Source organism: Hyla sarda, chromosome 5 (genome assembly GCF_029499605.1).
Source record: "Hyla sarda isolate aHylSar1 chromosome 5, aHylSar1.hap1, whole genome shotgun sequence".
Lineage (NCBI taxonomy): Eukaryota > Metazoa > Chordata > Amphibia > Anura > Hylidae > Hyla > Hyla sarda.
This window is the reverse complement of record NC_079193.1, coordinates 79,254,493-79,281,679: the sequence shown is the minus strand read 5'-3', so window position 1 is coordinate 79,281,679 and position 27,187 is coordinate 79,254,493. Positions and strand designations below refer to the sequence as shown.

At 42.4% G+C, this 27,187-nt stretch overlaps 1 protein-coding gene across 2 annotated transcripts in view; it reads right to left on the bottom strand.

Moving 5' to 3' along the window:
• Nucleotides 1–982: 982 nt before the first annotated feature.
• Nucleotides 983–27,187, bottom strand: part of SNX13 (sorting nexin 13) — a 153,379-nt gene continuing 127,174 nt past the window's right edge. For both annotated transcript variants that reach the window (XM_056519755.1, XM_056519756.1), the window contains exons 21-26: nucleotides 19,674–19,835; nucleotides 14,456–14,527; nucleotides 10,350–10,495; nucleotides 10,182–10,250; nucleotides 9,804–9,916; nucleotides 983–7,005 (exon numbers count right to left, since the gene is read on the bottom strand). In XM_056519755.1, the coding sequence (XP_056375730.1) occupies nucleotides 6,758–7,005; nucleotides 9,804–9,916; nucleotides 10,182–10,250; nucleotides 10,350–10,495; nucleotides 14,456–14,527; nucleotides 19,674–19,835 (810 nt within the window). In that variant the 3' untranslated portion in view covers nucleotides 983–6,757. The remainder of the gene's footprint in view (nucleotides 7,006–9,803; nucleotides 9,917–10,181; nucleotides 10,251–10,349; nucleotides 10,496–14,455; nucleotides 14,528–19,673; nucleotides 19,836–27,187) is intronic.

The window sequence follows — 27,187 nt, the reverse complement described above, 5'->3', positions numbered from 1 at the left end:
GTCATTTCACACATCAAAGCAGCAGTTTTTATGTGGGGACTTTTGTGACACATTTTAAATGTATTAATTTACAGATTAAAAACTTATGTGACTGATACAAGAATTCAAACAAGAGTTTTATAACTGAGGAAAGTTTAGACAGCCTCCTCACACTGTGCAGACACAGGCATGGTAAAGATAACCAAGTGCTGTTCCCAGAAAGATAACATTAAAGGGAATCTGTCCGCTCTAGATCATGCTCAGAGCTCAAGTGTCAAAGAGGTCGCATTGAGCTGCAGGATTCACATCTCCTCGCTCTTCCACCCATCCCTGCCTAACCGATTGGCGTACCAGGATTGAGCCCTGCACATCAGTCAAAGCAGGGAGGGTGGGGGAGGGAGGAGGCATGCATGCTCTGGCTCTTTGACACTTGAGCTCTGAGCATGATATAGAGATGACAAATTCCCTCAAAAGGATTGCATGAGATTAGGAAGAAAAAAAAGCTACTCTACTGGTAAGTGTGGCGCCGTTTTGGAGAAAAAGCAGGGCATGCAACCTCTTAAAGAGTTACTCCACTGGCCGCCATGTCCCCTCCTTTAGACTTGCATTGAGGGGGCGTGGCCTGACATAGCATGGGGGCATGGCCGACCCCGCAGCGCGCACACAGCGTTCGGAACTAAATGTTACGAGCGCTGGCCAGTGGAGTACTCCTTTAACGTTCAATATTAGCAGATATCTGACCAGTTCATTAGGCCAGGAAATGTGCAAATGCATGTAAATATTGGAAACCATCAGACAATAATAGCTAGTCTGAAGTTTGATTAGCCAAGAAAAAGTAGAACTACACTAAAAAGCTTGATATGAGCAGTACATTGATTTAAAAAAATAAAATAAAAAAATTGGGGTAGGGTATGTTCATACAGGTCTGAAATTCTGAAGATATTTAGCATTTTTTTCTCCGATTTATGCCAATAGGGAAGCCAAAATCTGCAGCATTTCAGTCCTGTATAAACACACTTTTAGGGTAAGTTCACACGTACATACCGTATATACTCAAGTATAAGCAGAGTTTTTCAGCACGATCTTTCGTGCTAAAATTGCCCCCCTAGGTTTATACTCAAGCGAATAAAAATAATCAAAAGAATCGCTTCAGGCATACCGGTGGTGGTGGTGGTGGGTGGGGGGTGGGGTGGTGGTATGATGGGTGGTGATGCGCAGGGCGGCACGGACGTCCCTGCCGTCGTCGTCAATGCAGCTTCACTAATTCGTGGCTCACCCTCCCCACTGGAATTCGGACAGTCCCTGCTGCGTAGATGGCAGACGATTGAAGGCTGCTAGGCAACAGGGAAGGACCAACAGAGCTACAACTGGGGAGGTGAGAAGACAACAAGAGAGGGGGGTCTGTATGATGACGCAGGGAGGGGGTCTGGATGATGACGGGGGGATGAGGGGGTTCTGGGTGATGACAGGGGGGGTGAGGGGGGTTTGGATGATGACGGGGGATTATGACAGGGGAGAGGGGGGGATGACGGATTTTGACAGCAGGGGGATGATGTATTTTCCACCCTAGGCTTATACTCGAGTCAATACGTTTTTCCCAGGTTTTTGGGGTGAAATTAGGGGCCTCAGCTTATATTCGGGTTGGCTTATACTTGAGTATATATGGTAATTAACTGCTGAAATTCCTCTGTGAATTACGTCGCTACTCATTGGCTTCAATGTGCAAATCCACAGCAGATTGTGTACATGTGATCGCACTCAAAGAGAATCTGTCACCTCTACTGCTTTAGCATTTTCCATAAAATAACAATTCTGGGGCCTCATTTCTAAAAGCTCTATGTTGTGCAATTCCTCCAAGAATATTATTGAAATTATGAATAATTTGACAAATGGATGTTACCATTCACCCTTGGCAAAGGGGTGTGTCCTCCACACTTTCACACTGATTGGACAAGGTCATTCAGGACACAACCCCAACTGGTAACAGTCAGTTGTCAATTTAATCATACATTTCCAGTAGGAATTTCAGTAGAACAGCACAATAGAAAGTCATAAGAAAAGATGCTCCAGAATTGTTATGTCAAAGGGAAAACAAGTATTTACTAAAACAGATTTGTCAGGTCCCCTTTAAGAAGATAATACCAAGAGCTCATTATTTAGCTTTTAAAGGCTATGGACACCGATAAAAATATTTTTTTATTCTTGCTTTTGTACTTATGATGCAAAAACATTTTCTCCATTAGTCTTCATTACAAAATGTTGCATACTTTTGTTTGTACAGCCTCAATAACGTGCTATAATGTGTGGAAATGCCAAGAACTCCCAAAAAATCTTTAAAAGTGAAGGAAAAAGCACCACAACCCTAAAATCATCATTTGTGGTGTGTTTTATATTTCATTATTGGCTGTATATAACACCTGGCCAAAGCCTTATTAAGAAAAAGAATAAATAAAAATAAAATAAAAACTTTCAATATAGTTAATGTCCTGCCTATGGCAGCCATACCCCTCCTTTTTTCTACAGAGAACACGTGAGCGTTCAGCCGTGCCAAACTTTCATGTATATGGGGAGATCGGGAGATATAGCTGTCAGTATGGCCACTTTAGTACTCTGTAGCATTCTCTTGGTGCCACCACTGTTCCTATTCCCTAACTACATTTGTGTATCTGTCTACATGATGACATGTGACCCAAAGGGACGGACAGCACGGAAGCGCATAAACAGTTTGTATATTGAGAATATTTTAGAAAGATTCTGGGAACAAAATAAACTTTTAATGGCTAGTTCATAAAAATATTCTATAAGAGGTTATTTCTTGCATTTTATTTAATGTTAGGTAGAACTGCGTTTAGAACACTAAGTGACCATCATAGGGTATAGAGGGAACAGGGTATAAGAGAGGAACTTTCACCAAATACCCAGACATTTTTTCTAGTTAGATATCTAAAATATTGCACATTATTAAATAAAAAATAAAGCTACATTTTGTGTTTTAAAACCGGGTGCACATTCTTACCGCATCTCACAAAGGTTTAGGGTCATGTGACATCACAACTCTTGAGCCAACGCATACTTACTGTCATTTTGCTTTAAAAAAATATTAAGGCTAAAACAAGTGCATTTGCTTTGAACAATGGCACGATATATTTTCAGCAATGACCTGAAGCCCCCCCGCCCCCGACCACTGAACCCAGACACGAGAGCGCGCTGTTTATTACCATATTGTACAATCAATCTGCAGGATTTTATGAGGATACAATGGATAAAAGGCAGAACTAGATTAGGAACTGCTTCACAGTCTGGTATAGCAGATATTGAGCAGCACTCCACAGAGTCACAAACTAATGAGAAAAACCTAATTCAAGATTAAAAAAATATATATTTTTTGTTTTACTTAAAATTCAAATCAGAACTTCTCTCTCATACAAAACAGACTGACACTGTACGGATTATGTGCAATGGCTACATCATATGAAAACAGGGTTTTTCAAAGTGTGAAAGTTTCGCCTCCTTTACATTTCAATTGTAACAACTCAATGAACACTTGGTTTTATCAGGCTGTTCAATATACAGATGTTGCGACACAGATTACTCCACCAAGACAGCTGTGGCATGACACGAGGCCACTGATAATAGACCACATTATAATACCACATAGGCTGCTTGGGTAAGGGGCTGCAGAAAATAACAAAATGGCTAAATGATCTAATCTGGATAGGAATTATTTTCTTTCTAATACGTGAAATATTTTATTAAATTAAAACTAAAAGATTTGTACTTTTAAATCATGACCAGAGGTAAGCTAGACATACACAATTAATGTGTCAGCCGAACCCAACGATTTCAGCAGAAGAGGCTGCCCCTCTATTGTGTATGGCAGCCTCGTAACTCTCCTCCAGACTGTTGGGGGGAGAGAAGGATCAGCAGGTTTCATTTCAAGTGCCTGATCCTTTTCTTCTTGGGAAGAAGTCAGGCAGCATCATTCTCCCCTTCTCCTCATTTAGAACACATGCACGCTTAGCCTAGCCAAGTGTGCATGTGCACGGGAGAATACGGACACTAGCCATCTTATATATAGCTATTTTAAATCATCTTTAGTCTAAGAAAACCTGTGTGACATCATCTAACCAGAAGATAAATCCCTTAGTAGTCATGAACAAGGTTACCCGCAGGCCTTAGAGTACACGGGGAGGACTTTATTAAGACTGATAGCTTAAAGAAAAAGTAAAAGAATGCCAGCTTAAGCTGTGCCAGATTTATTAAGGTACTAAGCTCTTAATAAATTTGGCGCATCTCACTTTGAATTCCAGAAGTGCATAGTAACTTAAAAAAAAAAAAAACATCTGTCAGAAAGACATGCCAAAAATGTTGATAAGTCAGGATCTAGGTGCTCAGACCCTCATCAATTGTTAGAATGACCCGGGAGAAGCACTTAGCAGAGCACTTCTCTCCCCAAATCATTGCTCCCCCATCTAACTGAAGAAGTCAGACTTCATATACTTACTATAAAATCTATCTTCTCTAGTGAGTAGTGGAACACAGCGAGCCAGGGAGAGGAGAGCTTAGCTGAGCTCTTTGCCAGGGTCATTCTATCATTTTTTTCTTTTTCTTTTTTTTTTTTAAAGAGCAAGTGACACCTAAAGCCAATTTCTGGTGTAAGTTATGATAAATCTGCTGGGCCATGGGAGGCATGCCCCTTTATCAAACCCCACCCACATTTTGTAGGGGGCTCAGCAAGGCAAAAAGTCACAATTTCTTTTTTTATTTCTTTTTTTTGCTTGCACGAAAAAATTGTGACTTTTGCATGCTAGAAAAATGTCATACAGCCTTGATAAGTTTCCCCAATAGGGCTTACCATCGTAGTGGGGAAAAAGATCATTGCAGCCCAATGATACACTGCTTGCTAAACATCATGAATGACAGCACTGACTGAAAGGGTCTTTCTCAAAAAAGCAGATCAGTGACCCACTACTGGGTGACCCACATAGTGGCTCTAGCAGGCCATGTAATACTTTACTAGGGAAATGTATAATAAACAGCTATCCCCGGACAAAAACGGTTTGCTGGGGTTTCCCATCTGAAAGGAAGTTGTTTTTGTGAGTCAGCCACTTTACCAGCACATCTAAAGCTTTCTCTATATCTCGACACCCTTAGGGGCCTGCACGTAGTCTTATGTTCTCTCTCCTTTTCTATAGTATAAACATATTCAGGAGCACAAATAACTTAATATACAACTCAATGTCCTAAAAGGGGCGGTTGTTCTAATGCTTGGGCCAATGAAGCGACACACACACATCCAGAGTACTGGAGAAATGTTACACAAGCATCAGGACAACATACAGGCTCCCTAATGATGCCGTCCTGATCGCATTTGAACCTATAGTCTAAGGCTGAGCCAATGTGCTGAATTATTAACCTTGCAGCATCCTATACTACATAACAGAGAGAAGATTATATCATTAAGTCTCCGAAAGACCAAGCTGGACTTAAGGAAGCCAGATTGGAAATAGATGACCTGAAAAAATTGCTACAAATTCCCCTAACCCAAGGTTTTCCATATCCAGATGGCCAAGATATCAACCATAAATTCATGATACGGGACAAGGACATTTTTGTGATATGCCAAATCCCCTGTAAGAGAAGATTGTGTAGGTATACAAAGGAAGCTTAACCATCATTTCCTTTTTGATTTAAAGAACAAAAGACTGATAGGACATCTCAAAAAATTCATGATCTCTGAATCAAGTCAGCAGCTTCACAAGTGAAAAGTGTGAAATTTGTCATCTCAATATAGAGATATAACCTCAAAATAACACAGTAAGTGAAAAACAGAAAAGACTGTGCTCACAAAGCAACCATAAGACACCATCATCAATCCACTGATGGGAGAGAGTATATGCCAATATCTGGGATAACTATACATGCAAGAAATGTACACTGGGTACACATTTGTAGGGTAAAACCTCATTCCGCTAATGCTTTACACAGAATGACTTGGTTAGTGGGATGCTTTATGCAGAGCCATGATATTGACTTCAGAAGGTTGTCACCATCTTTGTAAAGATTAAAGTAATAACAAAGGGGTGAAAGTTGAAGAGAGACCATTAAGACTGATTGTATATAAAGAAAGGAAAAAAAAATCATACAAAATGAAAGAAAAAATATAAATAAAAATCTTCCTGAAATAATACAGATTTGCAAATATGAAGCTCAGGAATTCGGCCGCAAAACTCTAATGATGATATCGAGGTTACAGACTGTGGCTCGGTCCTCAGATACCGATTTAATTTATTACCCACTCCTGTAAAATGGGAATGTATCTCCTAAAGCCTGGACTCCAGCTGCATTGCAAAAATTGCATAATTTCCCAGCTCTAACTCAATCCTGTCGATCTTCCAGTATAGCAATGTATTTGTGCTTGACATTAATGTAGAAAAAATACAATCTGGCACTTCTTCATCCACTTCATCGCCCCTCATCTTGCCCTTCTAGGTCTGAACCCATATGGTACAAACTCTGTTCCTGGTTCTTTTATGTGATTTGACTGCACCAATGTAAGACACATACAGTCCCAACCAATGAATGGTTGCACAGCGGGTAGGATGAATAGAGCCACACAGCGTATGGATGCATCAATATTCTATATGACACAATATGACTGGTGTGAAAACATCAGTAGCCATTTTTGAGCCCCGGAAATTATGCCCACGTTGCTATTCAGTTATTCCTGGATAAAACACTGCAGAGTTTTTAGGGCACAACTTGACAGGACAGAGTGTCACCTTTTCTGTAAGGCAGGTGCATGATACGATTGTTGTCTTTGTCTATATTTCCTCATTCGCTCTGACCTGGAGTGTAGTTTGTTAAAGAGCTCATGGAATTTGCATTGTGAAAATAAGGTTTCCAGAAAGCCTTCTAAAAATACGTATACAAGTCTCCTGTTCAGCTGGGTGTGCTGAAACATTTCAAAGACCCGAAGGATTCCCTTTCTAGTTGTTTCGGCCCCAATGATGTGCTTCAGTTCATCTGAGGGGGAAAAAGAAAATATATTTCATCAGCTATCACAGTACAATAAAGCATATACAGAAATACATTATTGATGATCCAACTCTATAGATCTTTGATGCAGAAAATTAAAGGGGTACTCCGTCGAAATACATCTTATCCCCCATCCTTTGGATAGGGTATAAGATGTCTGATCACAGGGGTCTTGCCGCTGGGGACCCCCGCGATCTCTGGGCCGGCAGCAGCAACGTCCAGAACACGAGAAGCTTGGAGCTTCCGTGTTCGTGACATCACATTACACCACACCCTTCCATTCATGTCTATGGTAGGTGTCATGACGGCAGTCACACCTCCTCCCATACCTCCTCCCATAGACATGAATGGCGGGGGCGTGGCGGCTGTAGTTGCCAGTCATCCGGCATGGAGTGGAGGTCGCTCCGTGCACGGATGACTAGGGTGCTGTGCTGGAGATCGCGGGGGTCCCCAGTGGCGGGACCCCATGATCAGACATCTATCTTATCCACTATACAAAAGATAGGGAATAAGATGTTTTTCGGTGGAGTACCGCTTTAAGAAAACCAAAAAAAGAAAAAAAAAGAAATTATATATATAAAAAAATATTCTGAGCTGTGCTATTACCAAAACCAACAACTGCTCTCTGCTGTAATCATATACTACTGAAGACATGATGTGACTGTGGAGGTAAATAATGTAAATCCCACCACTAGTGGTCTTCATACCTACTGGAACACGAGTCCTGCAGCAGCATCAGGCTTTTCCATGAGTCATGGACAAGAGATGACTCATGGACAAGGCTACATGAGAAGACGCACACATTCACCTCCCGCCACCACAAGGTGGGACACACCCACTTCCTCTGAGAAAATGTATAACACTGTGAGCTAGTGAAAAGGGGTATTTTTATAATTAATATAGGTGATAGAGGCATAGAGGTACTGAGTAACATATTGACATTTTTTTGTGGGATCAAACAGGTACACTTTAAATTTTGTCGAGTGTATCTAAACTTCTGGGTATTTGACATTGCTACTGGGGAGGTGGATCCCATATACTTTAGCAAGTATATAAGTGAGAAGAGGAAAAGAATGAAAATCTGAGCAGAAGGGGCACCACCCTCAACTGCCTGTCTGTTAGGTGTAAGCTTTGTGAATTCCACTGATCAGTACTTCTAAAAAGGAATGCCTTAGTAAATGTGCCCACAGATAATTGTAAATTAAAAAGATTACTCATAGTTCTGTTGAAAAAGAAAATACTGCAGCATACACTTGTCTTTCATGAGTAAGGAGCTGTTCACATCAAGTTTTGGCTGTGTGCCACTGTAATATGTTGGGATAGTATTAGAAAGGTATTCCATGTAATTCTAACGGCAAAGCAATAGGGTTTAATAGACAAAACAGACCAAACGTAAACACAAATATACTGACATTTAACCCCTTAAGGAAACAGGGCGTACAGGTACACCCCCGTTCCCGAGTCCTTAAGGACTGAGGGCGTACCTGTATGCCCTGATCCCGCTAAGGGGGTTTAAACCGTTCTCACGAGCGGAGAACGGGTTAAACCCATGGGTCCCAGTTGCTACGGGCAGCCAGGACCCGCGGCTAATGCCAGGCACCGGCGATCGGCTGATGCCCGGCATTAACCCTTTAGACGCCGCGATCAAAGTTGATCGCGGCATCTAAACTGAAAGTGAAACTATCCTGGCAGCTCAGCGGAGCTGATCAGGACTATCACGACAGAATTACGATGTCCCAATCAGCTTACTGGACGACGGGAGGGTCCTCAACCTCAACTGCCTCCTCGTCATCCAATTGGCAATCCACTGCTCCATGCCTGAATTGAACAGTGTATGCAATCAAAAGATTGTAAGGGGGGAAAAAAAAAAAAAAAAAAGTTAAAAGTGGTAAAAAATACATAAATGTGAATAAGCCCCGCCCCTATTAAAAAATTTTATCACCCCCTTTTCCTATTTTTTAAATAAAATAATGTAATAAAAAAAAATCATATGTGGTACCGAAGCGTGCGTAAATGTCCAAACTATAAAAATATATGGTTAGCTAAACCGCACGGTCGATGGCGTGAACATAAAAAAATACCAAATCCAAAATTGTGAATTTTTGGTCACTTCATAAACCATAAAAATATTAATAAAAAGCGATCAAAAAGTCCCATGAAAACAAAAATGGTACCGATAAAAACTACAGATCACAGCTAAAAAAATAAGCCCTCATATAGCCCCAGACGTGGAAAAATAAAAAAGGTATAGGGGTCAGAAGATGACAACTTTAAACATACTAATTTGGTGCATGTAGTTATCTTTTTAACTACATTTTAAGTACTAAAATAAATAAAACCTTTATAAATTTGGTATCCCTGTAACTATATGGACCTACAGAATAAAGATAATGTGTCATTTTTACCGAAAGAAAAGGAAGCCCTAAGAATTAGCAAAATGGTGTTTTTTCTTTTCATGCCACAAATAATCATTTTTTTCGCCGCAGATTACGTTATAAAATAAGTAATGTCATTACAAAGTACAATGGGTGACACAAAAAACAAGCCCTTATATGGTTCTGTAGGTGCAAAATTGAATGTGTTATGATTTTTAGAAGATGAGGAGGAAAAATGAAAGGGCAAAAACGAAGATTGTTTTGAGTCCTTAAGGAAAAATGAGTTCTTAAGGGGTTAAAAAGTATAGCATGTTAGAATACCTTTCTGATGGTATCCCAAAATATAGTAGTGGTGAAAAACAATCATGTGACCAGCCCTTTACAAAAAAAAAAAAAAGCAGTGTATATTACCTGGCATAATTTCCAGCAGCTTCGTTTTTGCAGTAACCCTTGTACGCATCCGTATGCTTCTGTCTCTACGCGGAGCAGTCTCTGCCAATATACCATTAGGCCACAACGAGTCTCTGCAATGATAGTTTCCATTAGTTAGCAGCTTCTTAGACTATCTAAATGTATTATAAGCAGGCAAAAAAAGAAAGAAAGACTTTTTATCCCAGGAAGTATGTTCTCAAGTTATTTGCTGATAGGCTTTAAAATGATAAGGAAAGTACAAAATTGGAAAAAATATGATAACTATAATATTTTTGTGCACGTTGAATGCTACATTATTCATATCTATTACTGAATTATAAATGACATTTTACAGATCTTGTTTTCTAGGTGTCTTACCTGAAATGTTTGACATAATCTGCAACTTGATCGGGTGAGGTCATGGACTCTACATGATCAACAATTTTTCTGGTGACCACAAGAAAAAAAAAATGTGATTGTGATGAAACGGCATTCATTCTTGCTTTTAGATGTTCTCTCCCATAGGAGTATTCACTAGGCATTTACCTATTAATGGTGTCTCCATATGTGGCTCGAATGAGCTGCTGGAGGAGGCTAGTGATTTGTCTTCTTAACCATTGATTTCGTTCCTTCAGGTCAAAGACTTCATCCATGAGCAGAAGCATGACACGTAGTGGGATATTGTCATCAACCTGACAATGACAGATTTATAGAGGTCTTAGTTAAGGCGTTTAACATTGACTGTCAATAGCTGGGCCTTTTACATGTGAGATTATACATGTTTTTTTTTTTCACCTGTAGAATTAACCAATAAATCAGAAACTGTGGAACTGTATTGTCCTGGGTGGCTATTCTAAGTAACTTCATGCGACTAACAGGAAAGAAACACAGTATGGTTATTAGAAGTATAAAAACACTTATATAAATAACATCTACTTATGAAGAAACACGCTAACCCGCACTCACCGCTAGGCTTCAGCCAGTCGACTCTGCTTCATCTGCTTCTATGGACGTCCCCGATTCCAGACACACTGCAGGGCGCTCTGAGCGCCCTGCAGCGTGTCTGGAACCAAGGACGTCCGTAGAAGCAGATGAAGCAGAGTCGACTGGCTGAAGCCTAGCGGTGAGTGCGGGGTTAGTGTGTTTCTTCATTAACTAGATGATATTTGTGACTTGGATTTTTCTGATCCCCAGCACCGCCAGACCCACGGACTTAGGACCTCGGTCTCCCACAGTGAAAGAAGTACCACTGCCCAGTATACTTGTCTGCGATATAGCCATAGTGCCACTACATCTTGTTTCGTGTTTTACTTATATAAATAAGTTAGTTTGGAAGTTCACAAACTTCTATAAGACTGTGTTCACACCTACAGTTTAGCCTAAAACATAGGTGGACACAACATGCAGGAAACACGCACCAATCACTGGTCAAGTTAGGTCACCACCTACCACCACCAAGTAAAACATTTAATTGGAATAATAGCGCACTATGCAATGTTATTCAACCTGTCAAAATAATGGACACTACAATGGATCTTATAGACACCTATTATATGTTCAATGGGGTCCCCTAGGTGCTGGTGGTATCTGTCATACTTTAGATGCTGCATTGCATTGTAGCTACTGTAATAAATGGAAACTACAACATGGGGAGCACCACAGGAAATGTACAGTGCTCTGGAACTAGGGGTGCTCCAAAAAAAAAATCTATCTATCTATCTATCTATCTATCATCTATCTATCTATCTATCTATCTATCTATCTATATGAAACTCAATGTGTGTTTGTATGTGTGTATGTTCCACAAAAACTTCCAAACGGCTAAAGATATTAACATGAAACTTGGCACACATGTTACTTATATGTCAACAACAAACATAGGATAGGTAATTTCACCCTTACTCACCCCCATTTGCGGGGTTTATGTTTAAAGTCCCATACAAGTCAATGGGAAATATATGTTACTGCATAACTTCTAAACGGCTGGAGATATTTCGATAATACTTGGTCACATGTTATTTATATGTCCACTTAAAATATAGGATAGTTAATTTAACCCTTAACTACTCCCATTTGTGAGTGTCGGGTTTTTTGTTTAAAGTCCCATGCAAATCAATGGGAAATGTATGTTCTCACATAACTTCTGTATGGCTGGAGATATTTCAATACCTGGTACACACATTACAGGTCGGGATGGGAGATCGGGATAGGAGGTCGAGATAGGAGGACCGGGATAGGAGGACCGGGATAGGAGGACCGGGATAGGAGGATCGGGATAGGAGGACCGGGATAGGAGGACCGGGATAGGAGGACCGGGATAGGAGGACCGGGATAGGAGGACCGGGATAGGAGGACCGGGATAGGAGGACCGGGATAGGAGGACCGGGATAGGAGGACCGGGATAGGAGGACCGGGATAGGAGGACCGGGATAGGAAGACCGGGATAGGAAGACCGGGATAGGAAGACCGGGATGGAGGTTTGGAGAGGAGGTCGGGAGAGGAGGATGGGATATGAGGTTAGGATATGACAACAATATATGAGGACGGGATATGGAGTTGGGATATGACAACAACATATGAGGACGGCATATGAAGTCAAAAGCTTCCTCCTCTGTTTATTTTCCTCCCCAACAATGATTAGGAAGGAAAAACCAGGCAACGTCGGGTATTAAGCTAGTGAATAAATAATAATGACTGGTCTAATGTCTGGCTGTAAAGAACATACAAATACAAAATGTACAAAACATACAAAATGTTAAACAACATATTGGGAAGGAAAGGAGGTCATAAAAACTATATGCAGAGTACAATATTTAAAGAAAAGATGGGAACTTTGCAAGTACTAAAGGAAGCACCTGATCATTTTACAGCCATGACGAACAATGCCAAGTACTTTAATACAAAGGCATCTATCAATGTGATGGTAACACGGGGATGTTCAGGAAAGACACCGTGGAATGCTTTGATGTGACATATAAAAATTCACAGAGGAGGACAGGTGCAGATTTACGACGATGACCAATACCCATATAATTACCAATAATCTTTGTGCCGTAAGTTCTCGTCAAAGATAACAGATTTCCTATCCCTTTTGAAGAACCTTAAAAGTTTTTATTTTTGTTATTCTTAGAAAAATACCAGACATTTGTAAGCACAAACTACATTATTTAAAGGTGTAAACTAGGAGTATTTTGTCATGCCAAATTCAAGTGCTGGTCCTCTAAGCAGTCAGCCAACAGTATGTTATACACCCATATATCTTCATATAATGGTTATTTGACTCAACACTAAAACATAACAGGTTTTAGAATGGTTCCCTGAAAATTAAGTGATCACAGGATTTCTCTCTGCTGGGAAAACTGAGAGTGTGTGTTCAATTACCCTGCAGCGCCACCATGGAAAAAAAAATTAAGCATTACATAGTTCCGACTAAAATCTATGGCAGGGTTTCCCAACCAGGGTGCCTCCAGCTGTTGCAAAACTACAATCCCCAGAATTTGGCTGTCCGGGCAAGCTGAGAGTTGTAGTTTTGCAACAGCTGGAGGCACCCCGGTTGGGAAACTGCGATCTATGGGCTGCAACTACGTGACTGGTCCTCCAGTGAGATGGATAATGTTTGTAGATGCTTCTCTATTAAGTAACAACGCCCTTATAGGAGATTTAAAACATTACTAATCTACAATCAGAAGCTACAGGTTTTTTTTCCCCTATGGCTGATAAAAGCACAGAACCTGCATGGATAAAAAGGTATCCACTGCAAAAAATAAAAATAAAAGAATTGTAATCGAATACATTGCTGATCAGAAAAACAGCATTTTCTGTTGCCCAACAAAGCAATTTTCCACAAAAGCCTATAATAACATATAAAACATGCTACAAACAACACTTGGTTTTGATGTGTAATAGACACACACACACAATAAAATAAAAACAACATTTCAAAAATATTTTGCAAAAAGCAAACAAAAACACTGAAAAACAAATAAAACATATACAAATAAAACCATCTTCTAAATATTAAAGGGGTACTCCGGTGAAAATGTTATTTTATTTTTTTAAATCAACTGGTGCCAGAAAGTTAAACAGATTTGTAAATTACTTCTATTAAAAAAATCTTAATCCTTCCAGTACTTATTATCTGCTGAATACTACAGAGGAAATTATTTTCTTTTTGGAACACAGTGGTCTCTGCTGACATCTCTGTCCATTTTAGGAACTGAACAGAGCAGCATATGTTTGCTATTGGGATTTTCACCTACTCTGGACAGTTCTTAAAATGGACAGAGATGTCAGCAGAGAGCACTGTGGTCATGATGTCAGCAGAGAGCTCTGTATTCCAAAAAGAAAATAATTTCTTCTGTAGTATTCAGCAGCTAATGAGTACTGGAAGGATTAAGATTTTTTAATAGAAGTAATTTACAAATCTGTTTAACTTTCTGGCACCAGTTGATTTAAAAAACAAAAAAACTAAACGTTTTTCACCGGAGTACCCCTTTAAGGATGCATATAAAAGCAAAAGCACAGAAAAAGTAATGCAAGCAGATAGAGACTTCTATTGAAGCTTTTCTAATGGCAGCTATAGAGTATAGAAGTGTACTCCACTGCAGCCATTTCAACTATGCATATTTTAAGAGGACTCAGTGTGTACTCACATTGTCATCTAGTTGAGCAGACACTCGGCAATGTTCAGGATCTGAACCAGGCTTTGGTACAAGCATTGGTGCCTTAACGGGAAAAACAATATTAATTCAGTTAAATGCAAAACATTTAGCAGGTAGCCAGAACTTTCTTAATCGGCTCTATAGTTGTAAGAATGGAGGCAGAGGTTTATTGTTTAAATCAAGTTTTTATGTTAAACATATTTTTAAGAATTTTTAGTGATATTTTTTGACATTTTCCATTTTACTACCTATATATTATAAAATAATCCTGTAATGTTGCTGTTTATTATGGCCACTAGGCCTAATAATAAGCTGAGACTTTTTTTTCTCGCTACAGTTCACTTTCCAGTTCTCATTATCATCACAGACAGGATTACAGTGAAAGGTGATACCAGTAAATACAGATTACAGAGGATCTTCACAATAGCTGGTGATAATCGCTTTCCCCTCCCTATACAATGACCTCTGCACAGATCACAGAGCATTTCAAGAAACGTCTCCCATACAAATGAACATGATCTACTCCAAACTATTCTACCTATGGTCATGGGTTTGCTATAGAGCATATCTTAAAATGCTGTTTAAAACAGCTCAGGCAAGATGGTCACTCCCATTATAATGTGGAAAGAACAAAATCTAAATTTACAAATTAGAAAAGAGAAATATGTATAAAAGAAACAAAAAAAAATATTTAAGTATAAGATGATTTTTTAAATTAATTTTATATTTATTTTTTAAATGGCCCATATAACCTGACCCGTGTTCTCCCAGTTTTCCTTTATACATAAAAATCCCATATAATGCTGGCCACTAAATTACTATTGCCAGTAAATGGCTTAAAAAAGCGGATGAGCGATGTCAGATGATGTTATCACAGATCTCTGTGGCTCAGGTGGATGGGGTAGGGGGAAATATAATTTAAAATAATTTAAATAATTTTAAGAAATATAAATCAGGACACAATAAATACAAAGTAATAAGAATACAGTTTAAAAACCACCTGACGTATAAAAAAGAGGATCATCTTTACTGAACACAATCAAATATAGTACTGTGTATGAAGACATCATACATCTACACAGTGTAACTTACAGAATCTCTGCACTATGTGTCGGCAGTGCCCACGAACCATACAATATAATTTTAAGAGACTAAAGAAGAAACAGTAATTATTTAACCTACAAAACTTGCCCATATAAGTATAAATAATCCACAAAAGTTCATTTATAATCTAATGATAATCTTTATTGTGAATACATATCAATAGACAACATAATTAGTGTATCCAGCCTTCCCATTAAAACATGTACACATAAGACACATTAAAATCAATTGATGGGGAAACATCCAAAATGAAGTATAGTATAATAATAATAGATGGTAAAAATTACATAAATGTGCATCTATTAAAGGCCAGCAGAATTAATTGTAAAGAATAAAAAAGTGGCCTGTGCCCATGCATTTATCCAATATCATACCACAAAGGTCCATATCAAGGTGCAATATTAGTTAAATATGACATATGTATAAAGGGTGCACAATAATTAGAATCAATTCACTCCCAAAAATACAAGGACCACACTATATAATGGGTATGCAAATAGCACAATGGCTTAATTCAATACATAGTTACCAATACTAGGCCCACATTGTATGTTGGGAAGACTGGCCACAAAATTACATCAGAATAATACCAACCAGCTATATGGAGATGATGCTGCCTCTGGATGTTCCCCTACCTCACATTCCAATGCGTTGTGCTCTGCTTCCTCTAGGAGTCATAGAGGAAGCAGAGCAAAAAGCGTTGGAGAGTGAGGTGGGGGCACAGGCCACTTTTTTTTTTATTTTTTATTGTTTTCAACTAATTCTGCCGGCCTTTAATAGATGCACATTTATAAATTTGTACCATATATTATTATACTATACTTCATTTTGGATATTCCCCATCAATTGATTTTAATGTGTCTTTTAATGGGAAGGCTGGATACACTAATTATGTTGTTTATTGATATGTATTCACAATAAAGATCATCATTTGATTATAAATGAACTTTTGTGGATTATTTATACTTCGATAGGCAAGTTTTGTAGGTTTAAAGGGGTATTCCAGGAAAAAACATATATATATATATATATATATATATATATATACACAGTGACCCCCCGACCTACGATGGCCCCGACATATGATGAAATCGACATACGATGGCCTCTCAGAGGCCATCGCATGTGGATGTCAGCATCGACATATGATGCTTTTTTATGTCAGGGCCATCGTATTAAGTGCTATCCGGCAGCGCCAAATGCTTAAGCTGCTGCCGGATAGCAGCTTAATGTTCCCCGTGTGGTGCGGTAAGTATTACTTACCCCTCCACGATGCTCCGGGGTGCCCTCCGGGTCCAGCGCTGGTCTTCCGGTGTCTTCTCAGCCCTCTCCGATGACGTCAATATGCTGCTGCGCACGTCATCCAATAGGAATGGCGTACGCAGCGGCGTAATGACGTCGCTACGCAGGCCCAGTAAGGCCTTGCGGAAGACAGAAAAGGACCGGAGAAGACAGCAGAGGACCAGAGAAGACAGCAGAGGACCGGAGAAGACAGAAAAGGACCGGAGAAGACAGAAAAGGACCGGAGAAGACAGAAGAGGACCGGAGAAGACAGAAGAGGACCGGAGAAGACCAGGAGAGCCCAGCGGAGGCTGGGGTCACCATCGGGAGCGGCGGGGACACCATCTCGAGCGGCGGGGACAGGTGAGTACAGCTTCCTATACTTTACATTGCACGAATCCCTCAACATACGATGGATTCGACAAACGATGGCTCGTTTGGAACTAATTATCATCGTATGTTGAGGGACCACTGTGTGTGTGTGTATATGTGTGTGTATATATATATATATATATATATATATATATATATATATATATATATATATATATATCTCAACTGGCTCCAGAAGGTTAAAGGGTACCTCTCATCAAAAAAACTTTTGATATATTATAGATTAATGTATGCAGAATAACTTTACAATTGCATGTTATTAAAAAATATGCTTCTTTCTATTTAATTGTCCACTTTGAAGAAATGACCACTAGGGGTCTCCCTACCAGTCCTGGCAGCAAGCATTTCAGACTCAGGCTGGAGTCCTAAACACTACGAGCTGCCAGTCTGCTTTGTTCACAAAGGAGAACACTCAGAGCTGCCAGCCTGCTTTGTTCACAGCCTGTTTGGCTGTGAACAAAGCAGGCTGGCAGCTCTGAGTGTTTAGGACTCCAGCATGAGTCAGAAATGCTTGCTGATAGGACTGATCGGGAAAAATACAATAGAAAGAAGCATATTTTTCATTGACATGCTATTGGAAAGTTATTCAACATTCATTAATCTAAAATATATCAAAAGTTTATTTGATGAGTGGTACCCTTTAACCCCTTAAGGACGCAGGACGTAAATGTACGTCCTGGTGCGGTGGTACTTAACACACCAGGACGTACATTTACGTCCTCTGCATAACCGCGGGCATCGGAGCGATGCCCGTGTCATGCGCGGCTGATCCCGACTGCTGATCGCAGCCAGGGACCCGCCGGCAATGGCCGACGCCCGCAATCTCGCGGGCGTCCGCCATTAACCCCTCAGGTGCCGGGATCAATACAGATCCCGGCATCTGTGGCAGTGCGCGATTTGAATGAATGATCGGATCGCCCACAGCGCTGCTGCGGGGATCCGTTCATTCAGAACGCCGCACGGAGGTCCCCTCACCTTCCTCCTTCCGGGTCTCGACGTCTTCTGTTCTGGTCTGAGATCGAGCAGACGATCGCCGATAACACTGATCTGTTCTATGTCCTATACATAGAACAGATCAGTATTAGCAATCATGGTATTGCTATGAATAGTCCCCTATGGGGACTATTGAAGTGTAAAAAAAAATGAAAAAAATGAAAAAAAATGAAAAAAAATGTAAAAGTAAAAAAAAAGTGAAAAATCCCCTCCCCCAATAAAAAAGTAAAACGTCCGTTTTTTCCTATTTTACCCCCAAAAAGCGTAAAAAATAAATTTTAGACATATTTGGTATCGCCGCGTGCGTAAATGTCCGAACTATTAAAATAAAATGTTAATGATCCCGTACGGTGAACGGCGTGAACGAAAAAAAAAAAAAGTCCAAAATTGCTACTTTTTTAATACATTTTATTTAAAAAAAAATTATAAAAAATTTATTAAAAGTTTTTTATATGCAAATGTGGTATCAAAAAAGTACAGATCATGGCGCAAAAAATGAGCCCCCATACCGCCGCTTATATGGAAAAATAAAAAAGTTAGAGGTCATCAAAATAAAGGGATTATAAACGTACTAATTTGGTTAAAAAGTTTGTGATTTTTTTTAAGCGCAACAATAATAGAAAAGTATGTAATAATGGGTATCATTTTAATCGTATTGACCCTCAGAATAAAGAACACACGTCATTTTTACCATGAATTGTACGGCGTGAAAACGAAACCTTCCAAAATTAGCAAAATTGCGTTTTTTGTTTTAATTTCCCCACAAAAATAGTGTTTTTTGGTTGCGCCATACATTTTATGATATAATGAGTTATGTCATTACAAAGGACAACTGGTCACGCAAAAAACAAGCCCTCATACTAGTCCGTGGATGAAAATATAAAAAAGAGTTATGATTTTTAGAAGGCGAGGAGGAAAAAATGAAAACGTAAAAATTAAATTGTCTGAGTCCTTAAGGCCAAAATGGGCTGAGTCCTTAAGGGGTTAAACAGATATGTAAATTACTTCTATTAAAAAATCCTAATCCTTTCAGTACTTATGAGCTTCTGAAGTTAAGGTTGTACTTTTCTGTCTAACTCCTTTTCTGTCTTTGATGACACCTCGGGAAACGCCCAGTTTAGAAGCAAATCCCCATAGCAAACTTCTTCTAAACTGGGTGTTTCCCAAGACAGGTGTCATCAGAGAGGACTTAGACAGAAAAAAACAACTTTAACTTCAGAAGCTCATAAATACTGAAAGGATTACGTTTTTTTAATAGAAGTAATTTACAAATCTGTCTAACTTTCTGGAGCCAGTTGATATATATAAGACAGTTTTTTCCTGGATTACCCCATTAATATTTGAGTGGCATCTTGCCAAGTAGTTTGTTGATGCAGTTTCAGCATCAGTACAGTTTTGGTCCTGCATTTTGTGTAGGCTGTGTAAAGAAGAAACATACCTTAAAAAAAGATTGCTTTATATCTTGTCCGAGTCTTTCTGACATTTTGCCCATGTTGTCAGACATCTTATTCATTCCTTCAGCTAAACTGTCTGGTAAGGATTTGACTGCATTGGAGACATTCCTCATTGAATTGCGCAGTGGATTTACAAATGTGTCCATCTACAAGGAACAATACAGGTCAGTGGCAACAACCTTCCTAATGTCTATTCACTTGGAATTTGTAACTTAAGCATAAAGCAAGAATGCACTTTTAAAATATATTCTATCACAGTTCAAGCTAGCATAGATTTCTGATGTTGTATTTGGATCCTAGAATTTTACTACTTTTGTTTCCACCATTGTTGACTCCATTTTTGCAGTCTACTGGAGTTTAAATTTTTCTCCCCTCATCAGTAAATGTGTAAAGAGCTCTGCTTCGCCAATCATACAGCCCAGAGCCTTATCTTTACATATATCTGGCTGTAGCTTTGTATTTAAAGGGTTGGCGGAGCTTTTAAAATTGATGACCTATCAATAGGATATATCCATTCGATCAATATTCGATGACCTATATATATATATATATATATATATATATATATATATATATACACATACATACATACACACACACACACACACACACACATATACATACATTCACACATACAGTCATTGCCATAAATGTTGGGACCCCTGAAATTTTTCTAGAAAATAAAGTATTTCTCACAAAAAAGGATTGAAGTAACACATGTTTTGCTATACATATGTATATTCCCTTTGTGTGTATTGGAACTAAACAAAAAAAGGGAGGAAAAAAAGCTGATTGGACATAATGTCACATCAAACTCCAAAAATGGTCTGGACAAAATTATTGTCACCCCCTTTAAAAAATTGGGAAAAAGGAGATTTTTTATACTTACAGTAAAATCTCTTTCTCAAAGGATCCATTGGGGGACACAGACCTTGGGGTATATGCTGCTGTCTCTAGGAGGCTTGACACTATGGTAACCAAAAAGTCGTCTCCTCCCAGCAAGATATACCCGCCTACAGGCCACTGAGCTAATCAGTTTTAGTCCCAGAGCAATAGGAGGAGACCGACAGGTCAAAGGAAAAAAACTTGAACTGTCCGAGAACCAGAAGAAAAATTAACTGAACACTCAGATAACCGAATAGGAACCCCAGAAAAGGGCGGGAGCTGTGTCCCCCAATGGATCCTTCGAGAAAGAGATTTTACTTTAAGTATAAAAAAATCTCCTTTTCTCTATCGGCTCCATTGGGGGACACAGACCTTGGGACGTACCAAAGCCGTCCCTTGGGTGGGCAGGGAAAAAAGGTCAGGCAGTCGGCTGTACCACCGCCGCCTGCAACACTTTACGGCCCAGACTAGCATCAGCCGATGCAAAAGTATGAACCTGGTAGAATCTCGAAACAGTGTGCAAAGACGACCAGGTGGCCGCTTTACAGATCTGCGAGGCCGAGGCCTTGTTTCGGAAAGCCCAGGATGCCCCCACAGAACGGGTGGAATGAGCCAAAACCCTGAAGAGTGGGATCTTTCCCTTGGGGCGGTAAGCTTCCGAAATAGCACATCGGATCCACCGAGAAATGGTGGCCTTGGAAGCAGACTGTCCCTTTCGGCGACCTTCCGTAAGCACGAAAAAAGAATCGCACTGACGAAAGGAAGAGGTGACAGAAAGATAAGTCCGAACAGCCAGTACCACATCCAATTTGTGAAGTTAGCGCTCCCTGGGATGAGAAGGAGCTGGAAAAAAGAACGGAAGGACAATGTCCTCGTTGAGATGAAAAGCCGAAACGACCTTAGGTAAGAAGGACGGATCTGGCCGGAAAACAATCTTGTCCTGATGAATTATCAGGAAAGGAAAACGGCAGGAGAGAGCTGCAAGTTCAGATACTCTCCTAATGGAAGTAATGGCTATAAGAAAAGCCACCTTCCAGGATAGGAGGCGAAGGGGAACCTCCCTAAGAGGCTCAAAAGGTGCGTCTTGGAGAGCGCCTAGAACTAAATTCAAGTCCCAAGGGGGAGAAGGGTACCGGTAAGGAGGGACAGTGTGTGGCACGCCCTGAAGGAAGGTCCGGATATGCGAATTGGAAGCAAGAGGACGCTGAAAGAGAATGGAAAGGGCCGAAACCTGACCCTTATGGAGTTGAGAGCCAGCTTTGTTCCAACCCCGACTGCAAAAAGGAGAGGAGACGGGGAACGGAAAAGGTAACTGGAGAAAAGGTCTGAGTTTGGCACCAACAAAAGTAAAACCGCCAGGTACGGTGATAAATTTTCACAGAGGAGGGCTTTCAAGCCCTGAGCATGGTGCAAATTACGTGGGAAGAGAAACCGCGGGCTCAACCGCCACGCCGTTACATGCAGTGACTGTAAATTGGGGTGGCAAAGGGGACCCTGCGACAGTAGGTCTGGCCGAAGTGGAAGATGGAACGGAACGTCGCCCAGAAGCCAGACCACGTCGGTGTACCATGCCCTTCGGGGCCAGTCTGGAGCCACCAGAACGGCGGGGACTACTTCTGCCTTGAGCTTCCTCAGAACCCTGGGAAGGAGGGGGAGGGAATAGATAGGGCAGGACAAAGCCCGACCACGGAATTACTAGGGCATCCACGGCTAGAGCCAGGGGGTCCCTGAACTTTGACACAAACGTCGGAATTTTCCGGTTGTGTCGAGACGCGATGAGATCCACGTCTGGGGTCCCCCAGAGGTCGCAGATCTGTGCAAACACCTCCAAAAGAAGAGACCACTCTCCGGGGTCGGCTGAGGATCAACTGAGGAAATCCACTTCCCAGTTGAGATCTCCCAGAATGTGAATCGCCGAAATGGCCGGAACTTCGTGTTCCGCCCAGAGGAGGATCTTTGTCACCTCGGACATGGCTGCTGATGTGCGAGTGCCCCACAGCCGTAGCATTGTCCGACTGGACACGGACAGGGTGGCCATGAAGCAAGGACTCCCAATGCTTCAGACAAAAATATATCGCCCTCAGTTCCAGGATGTTTATGGAAAGAAGGGCTTCTTGGGGAGACCAGAGGCCTTGAAGCGTCTGATCCCTGAAAACACCCCCCCAGCCCGACAGGCTGGCATCTGTCGTGACCACCTGCCAGTGGAGGCGAAGAAACGAATGCCCCTAAAGAAGAAGGGGGGGAGCGGAGCCACCAGCGCAGAGACCGCAGGGTCCGAAGAGGGAGAACTGGGCAAAGGGTACGGCCTCCATGGCTGCCACCATCCGACCCAGGACTTCCATGCAAGTACGGATGGAGACCGAGGATGGTATCCGGAGGGAGCGGACTCCCAACAAGAGGGCCAGACGTTTGCCCGGCGGGAGGCGAATCCGAGCAGAGGCCGAGTCAAACTGAAGCCCCAAGAAGACCAGAGACTGGGAGGGGGAGAGAACAGACTTGTCTCGGTTGACCATCCACACAAAGCGACATAAGGTCTGAAGAGTGAGGCTCCCATTCTCCAGAGCCTGGACTCTGGTGGAGACCTTGATGAGGAGGACATCCAAGTAAGGAATCACTGAGACACCCCTCGACCGTAGTAGGGCTATGACGGGTGCCAAGACCTTGGTAAAGACCCGCGGAGCAGTGGCCAGACCGAAGGGGAGGGCCACAAATTGAAAATGACCTTCCGGAATGGCAAAGCGCAGGTACCGCTGATGCCCGGGAAATATTGGAACGTGGAGGTAGGCATCCTTGATGTCCAACGAGGAAAGAAACTCCCCTTGATCCATAGACGCCACCACTGAGCGAAGAGATTCCATTCGGAAATGGCGGATTAGAAGGTGTTGATTAAGATGCTTGAGATCCAAGATGAGCCGCACAGAACCGCCCTTCTTGGGAACCACGAAAAGGTTGGAATTGAAACCCCGAAAGCGCTCCTTGGAAGGGACAGGGACAATGACTCCCTGGATTAGAAGGGACTGAAGCGCCCCCGAAATTCCCTCGCTAGCGAAGGGGATCGGGGGGCTCGGGACAGAAAAAAAAAAAAACAATCCTCCAGAAGAGAAGCAAATTTGATCCGGTATCCATTGGACACCACGTCCCTGACCCAGGAGTCTTAAATGTGCGCCACCCAGACGTCTCAGAAAAATAAAAGACGACCTCCCACCCGAGAAAAATTTGCGGGTGGGGGCGTCCCTTTATGCAGAAGTGGGTTTGGCTGCAAAACGGCCGTAACGATTTTCTGATTTCCAAGAGGGGTGTGCCCGGAAGGAGGGAACCTTTTTGTCCCGCGAAGGCGCCTTCCCCGACCCATTATTGGAACCATAAGTCCGAAAGGACCGAAAAGAAGAAGACTTCCTACGGGAAGTAGTGGAAGCCCTATTCTGAGGTAATAAGGAACTCTTGCCGCCCATCACCTCAGAGATGATCTCATCAAGGCGCTTGCCAAAAAGTTGGGAGCTGGCAAATGGGAGATCGGTAAGAGACTTCTTGGAAGCGGCATCCATGTCCCATGCCTTAAGCCACATGGAGCGACGGAGGGCAACTAGGTTACCAGTGGCAAAGGCAGCGCAGCGGGCTGACTGCATGGAAGCAGAGCATAGAAAGTCTCAAGGCTTGGAGCACTGGAGCGCTAGTTCAGACAGTTCCTCCGGAGGAGATCCATAAAGAACACCTTGACGGATTTGGGAAGACCAAACTGAGAGTGCCTTTGACACCCAGGCAGAAGCAAAGGCGGGAAGGTCTTTACCTTTTTGCCTGCCAGATCCTTGAAGACCGCCACATCCGCGTCGTAGCCTTAGAGAGGCGGGAGACTGGTGGGTCCACCGAAGGAGGGGATGTCCACTTTGAGATGAGGTCCTTGGAGAAAGGATACCGCACCTGAACCTTCTTTGCTTCCTGAAACCTCTTGTCAGGATGCCTCCAGGCGGATTCCAGCATCCAACATCTTGGGTGCTGGACGGGCGCGATGAAAGGATACTTCTGGAACTACGTCCGAAGATCCTGGGTCCTCTAGATGGAAGGTCTCTCTTATGGCCAAAACCAATGAGTTCACCGAGTCAGCCATATCCGATCGGTCCTCTGAATCAGATGCCAAATCGGAGACTTCATCCACAATTTCTCTAGGAGAATGGGAGCGAGTTGAGGCGGCCCTGGATGAGGGAGAGGCTGACCTGGTACGCGGATCTGGGGAGCCAGAGCGGCGACCATGAGAGCATCCCCTGGAAGAGAGACGCCTTCAACCTGCTGGAGAAGGGGAGTGACTCCTCAGAGAGGAGCATTCATGCCTGCCAGAAGACTCGGGAAGGCCCTGAAGAAACACCCCGATGATGCTTACGAGCGCGGTCAGCATAGGGAGAAGGGGAACGGGTCCCTCTGGAGGGCCGGTGGAGGGAGGACCTTCCCAAGGCTGTCACCACAGAGCGGGAGACTTGAGCCAAGTCGGAGATAGACTGGGAGAGGGAGAAAACCCAGGGTGGAGGGACGGCTGAACCCACAGGGTCTGGAGGGACATCCTGAACAGAAACTACCAGAGGGTCTGGGGGAGCAGTGGTGCAGGCAGAGCAAGTTGGTTCAGCAGAACCAGACATTTTAGTGTTAAAAGCCTTACAAGTGTAATAAGTAACCAGGGTTCCAGGTATCTGTTTGGAGGGAAGAACAGGTCTGGGCTCTGACATAGTAAAAAGAAAACGGTCTCACCCAAGTCTGTGTCCCTAACCAGGCAGCTGCTGAGGAGAACTCCTGTGAGCTAGCTGAAAACTTGGACCAAGGAGCAGGGGAGGAGGGCCGGGCTAGAATAAGGGCACACTGATTGTTTGAGAAACTCCTCTCTCTGCGTGTGCAAATCGCTTACAGGAGAGAGTTTTCACGCCGGAGAATAGTGCAAGGCAGTGGGCGGAGCTAAACCACACGTACTGTGAAGCCCCTGTAATGGCTCACGCTCCCGACCCCGAGCGCACATGCGAATTGCATATGCGAAGGTCGGGAGCGGGCGGAGATAACCCGCCGGCAGCTTCCCGGCTGACGGCGGCCAGCGCACACACGCGGCCGCAGAAGAGAAAGTGAAAGTAAAAGCGCTGCTGCCGCTGAAGCCAGCAGCCGCTCGCATAGTGATCCCTGGCCCGGAGTGCAGGGAAAATCTCCACCCGAAGCACCACTGTACATTCCCCAAATGAATAGAGAGAGAGAGAGAGAGAGAGTCCTTTTCCCATAAAAAAGGGGGCCTCCATAAGAGAATAAGGAGGGAACAATACCCTCCAGGCAGACCCCAAAAACTAGCATAAAAGTAGGTCACAAGTCAGGGGTCTCCAGAGGTTGCAAGGGCTCATCCAGGACCTGTAGAGAGAGGGAGATATACTCACCTTATCTGAAGAACTTACCTCATGGAGTCTTCAGTCAGCATTGTCACCAGCAGCAAGCCAAGCTCATAGCGAGGCGAACAGGGAGGTAGGGGGACCCGGACCCATGAGGTACAACCCCAAGCGCTGACCGTTGGCGAGAGGGGGTTAACAGTACATCCAAGATGCCTGCCAACTCTCGCAATGGGGAAACAGTGAACCGCAGTTCCTGAGTCCCCACCTGAAAACGGAAAGAAAAAGGAATAAAAGAACTAACACATTCCCTAACTAGGAAAATAAAAAATAAAAGACCTGGTCTGAGGAGAATCCCAGACCAGTGTCTATCCTGCTTAGACACTAAGCTGAAACTGATTAGCTCAGTGGCCTGGAGGCGGGTATATCCTGCTGGGAGGAGCCGACTTTTTGGTTACCATAGTGTCACCCAATGGAGCAGATAGAGAAAATTAGATTGTTTCAAGCATGTGATGCTCCTTTAAACTCAACTTGGGCAAGTAACAGGTGTGGGCAATATAAAAATTACACCTCAAAGCAGATAAAAAGGAGAGAAGTTCACGTAGTCTTTGCATTATGTGTCTGTGTGTGGCACTCTAAGCATGGACAACAGAAAGAGGAGAAAAGTCGGAGGACTTGAGAATCAAAATTGTTGAAAAATATCAACAATCTTAAGGTTAAAATCTATCTCCAGAGATCTAGATTTGCCTTTGTCCACAGTGCGCAACATTATCAAGAAGTTTGCAATCCATGGCACTGTAGCTAATCTCCCTAGGAGTGGACAGAAGAAACATTTTTATGAAAGGTGTAAACGCAGGATAGTCCAGATGGTGGATAAGCAGCCCCAAACAAGTTCCACAGATATTCAAGCTGTCCTGCAGGCTCAGGGAGCATCAGTGTCAGCGCGACTATCCGTCGACATTTAAATCAAACAAAACTCTATGGCAGAAGACCCAGAAGGACCCCCTGCTGACACAGAGACATAAAAAAGAAAGACTACATTTTTCCAAGATGAACTTGAGTAAGCCAAAAGTCCTTCTGGGAAAACATCTTGCGGACAGATAAGACCAAGATAGAGCTTTTTGGTAAAGCACAACATTCTACTGTTTACCGAAAACGTAATGAGGCCTCCAAAGAAAAGAACACAGTACCTTTAGTCAAATATGGTGGAGGTTGAATGATGTTTTGGGGTTGTTTGCTGCCTCTGGCACTGGGTGCCTTAAATG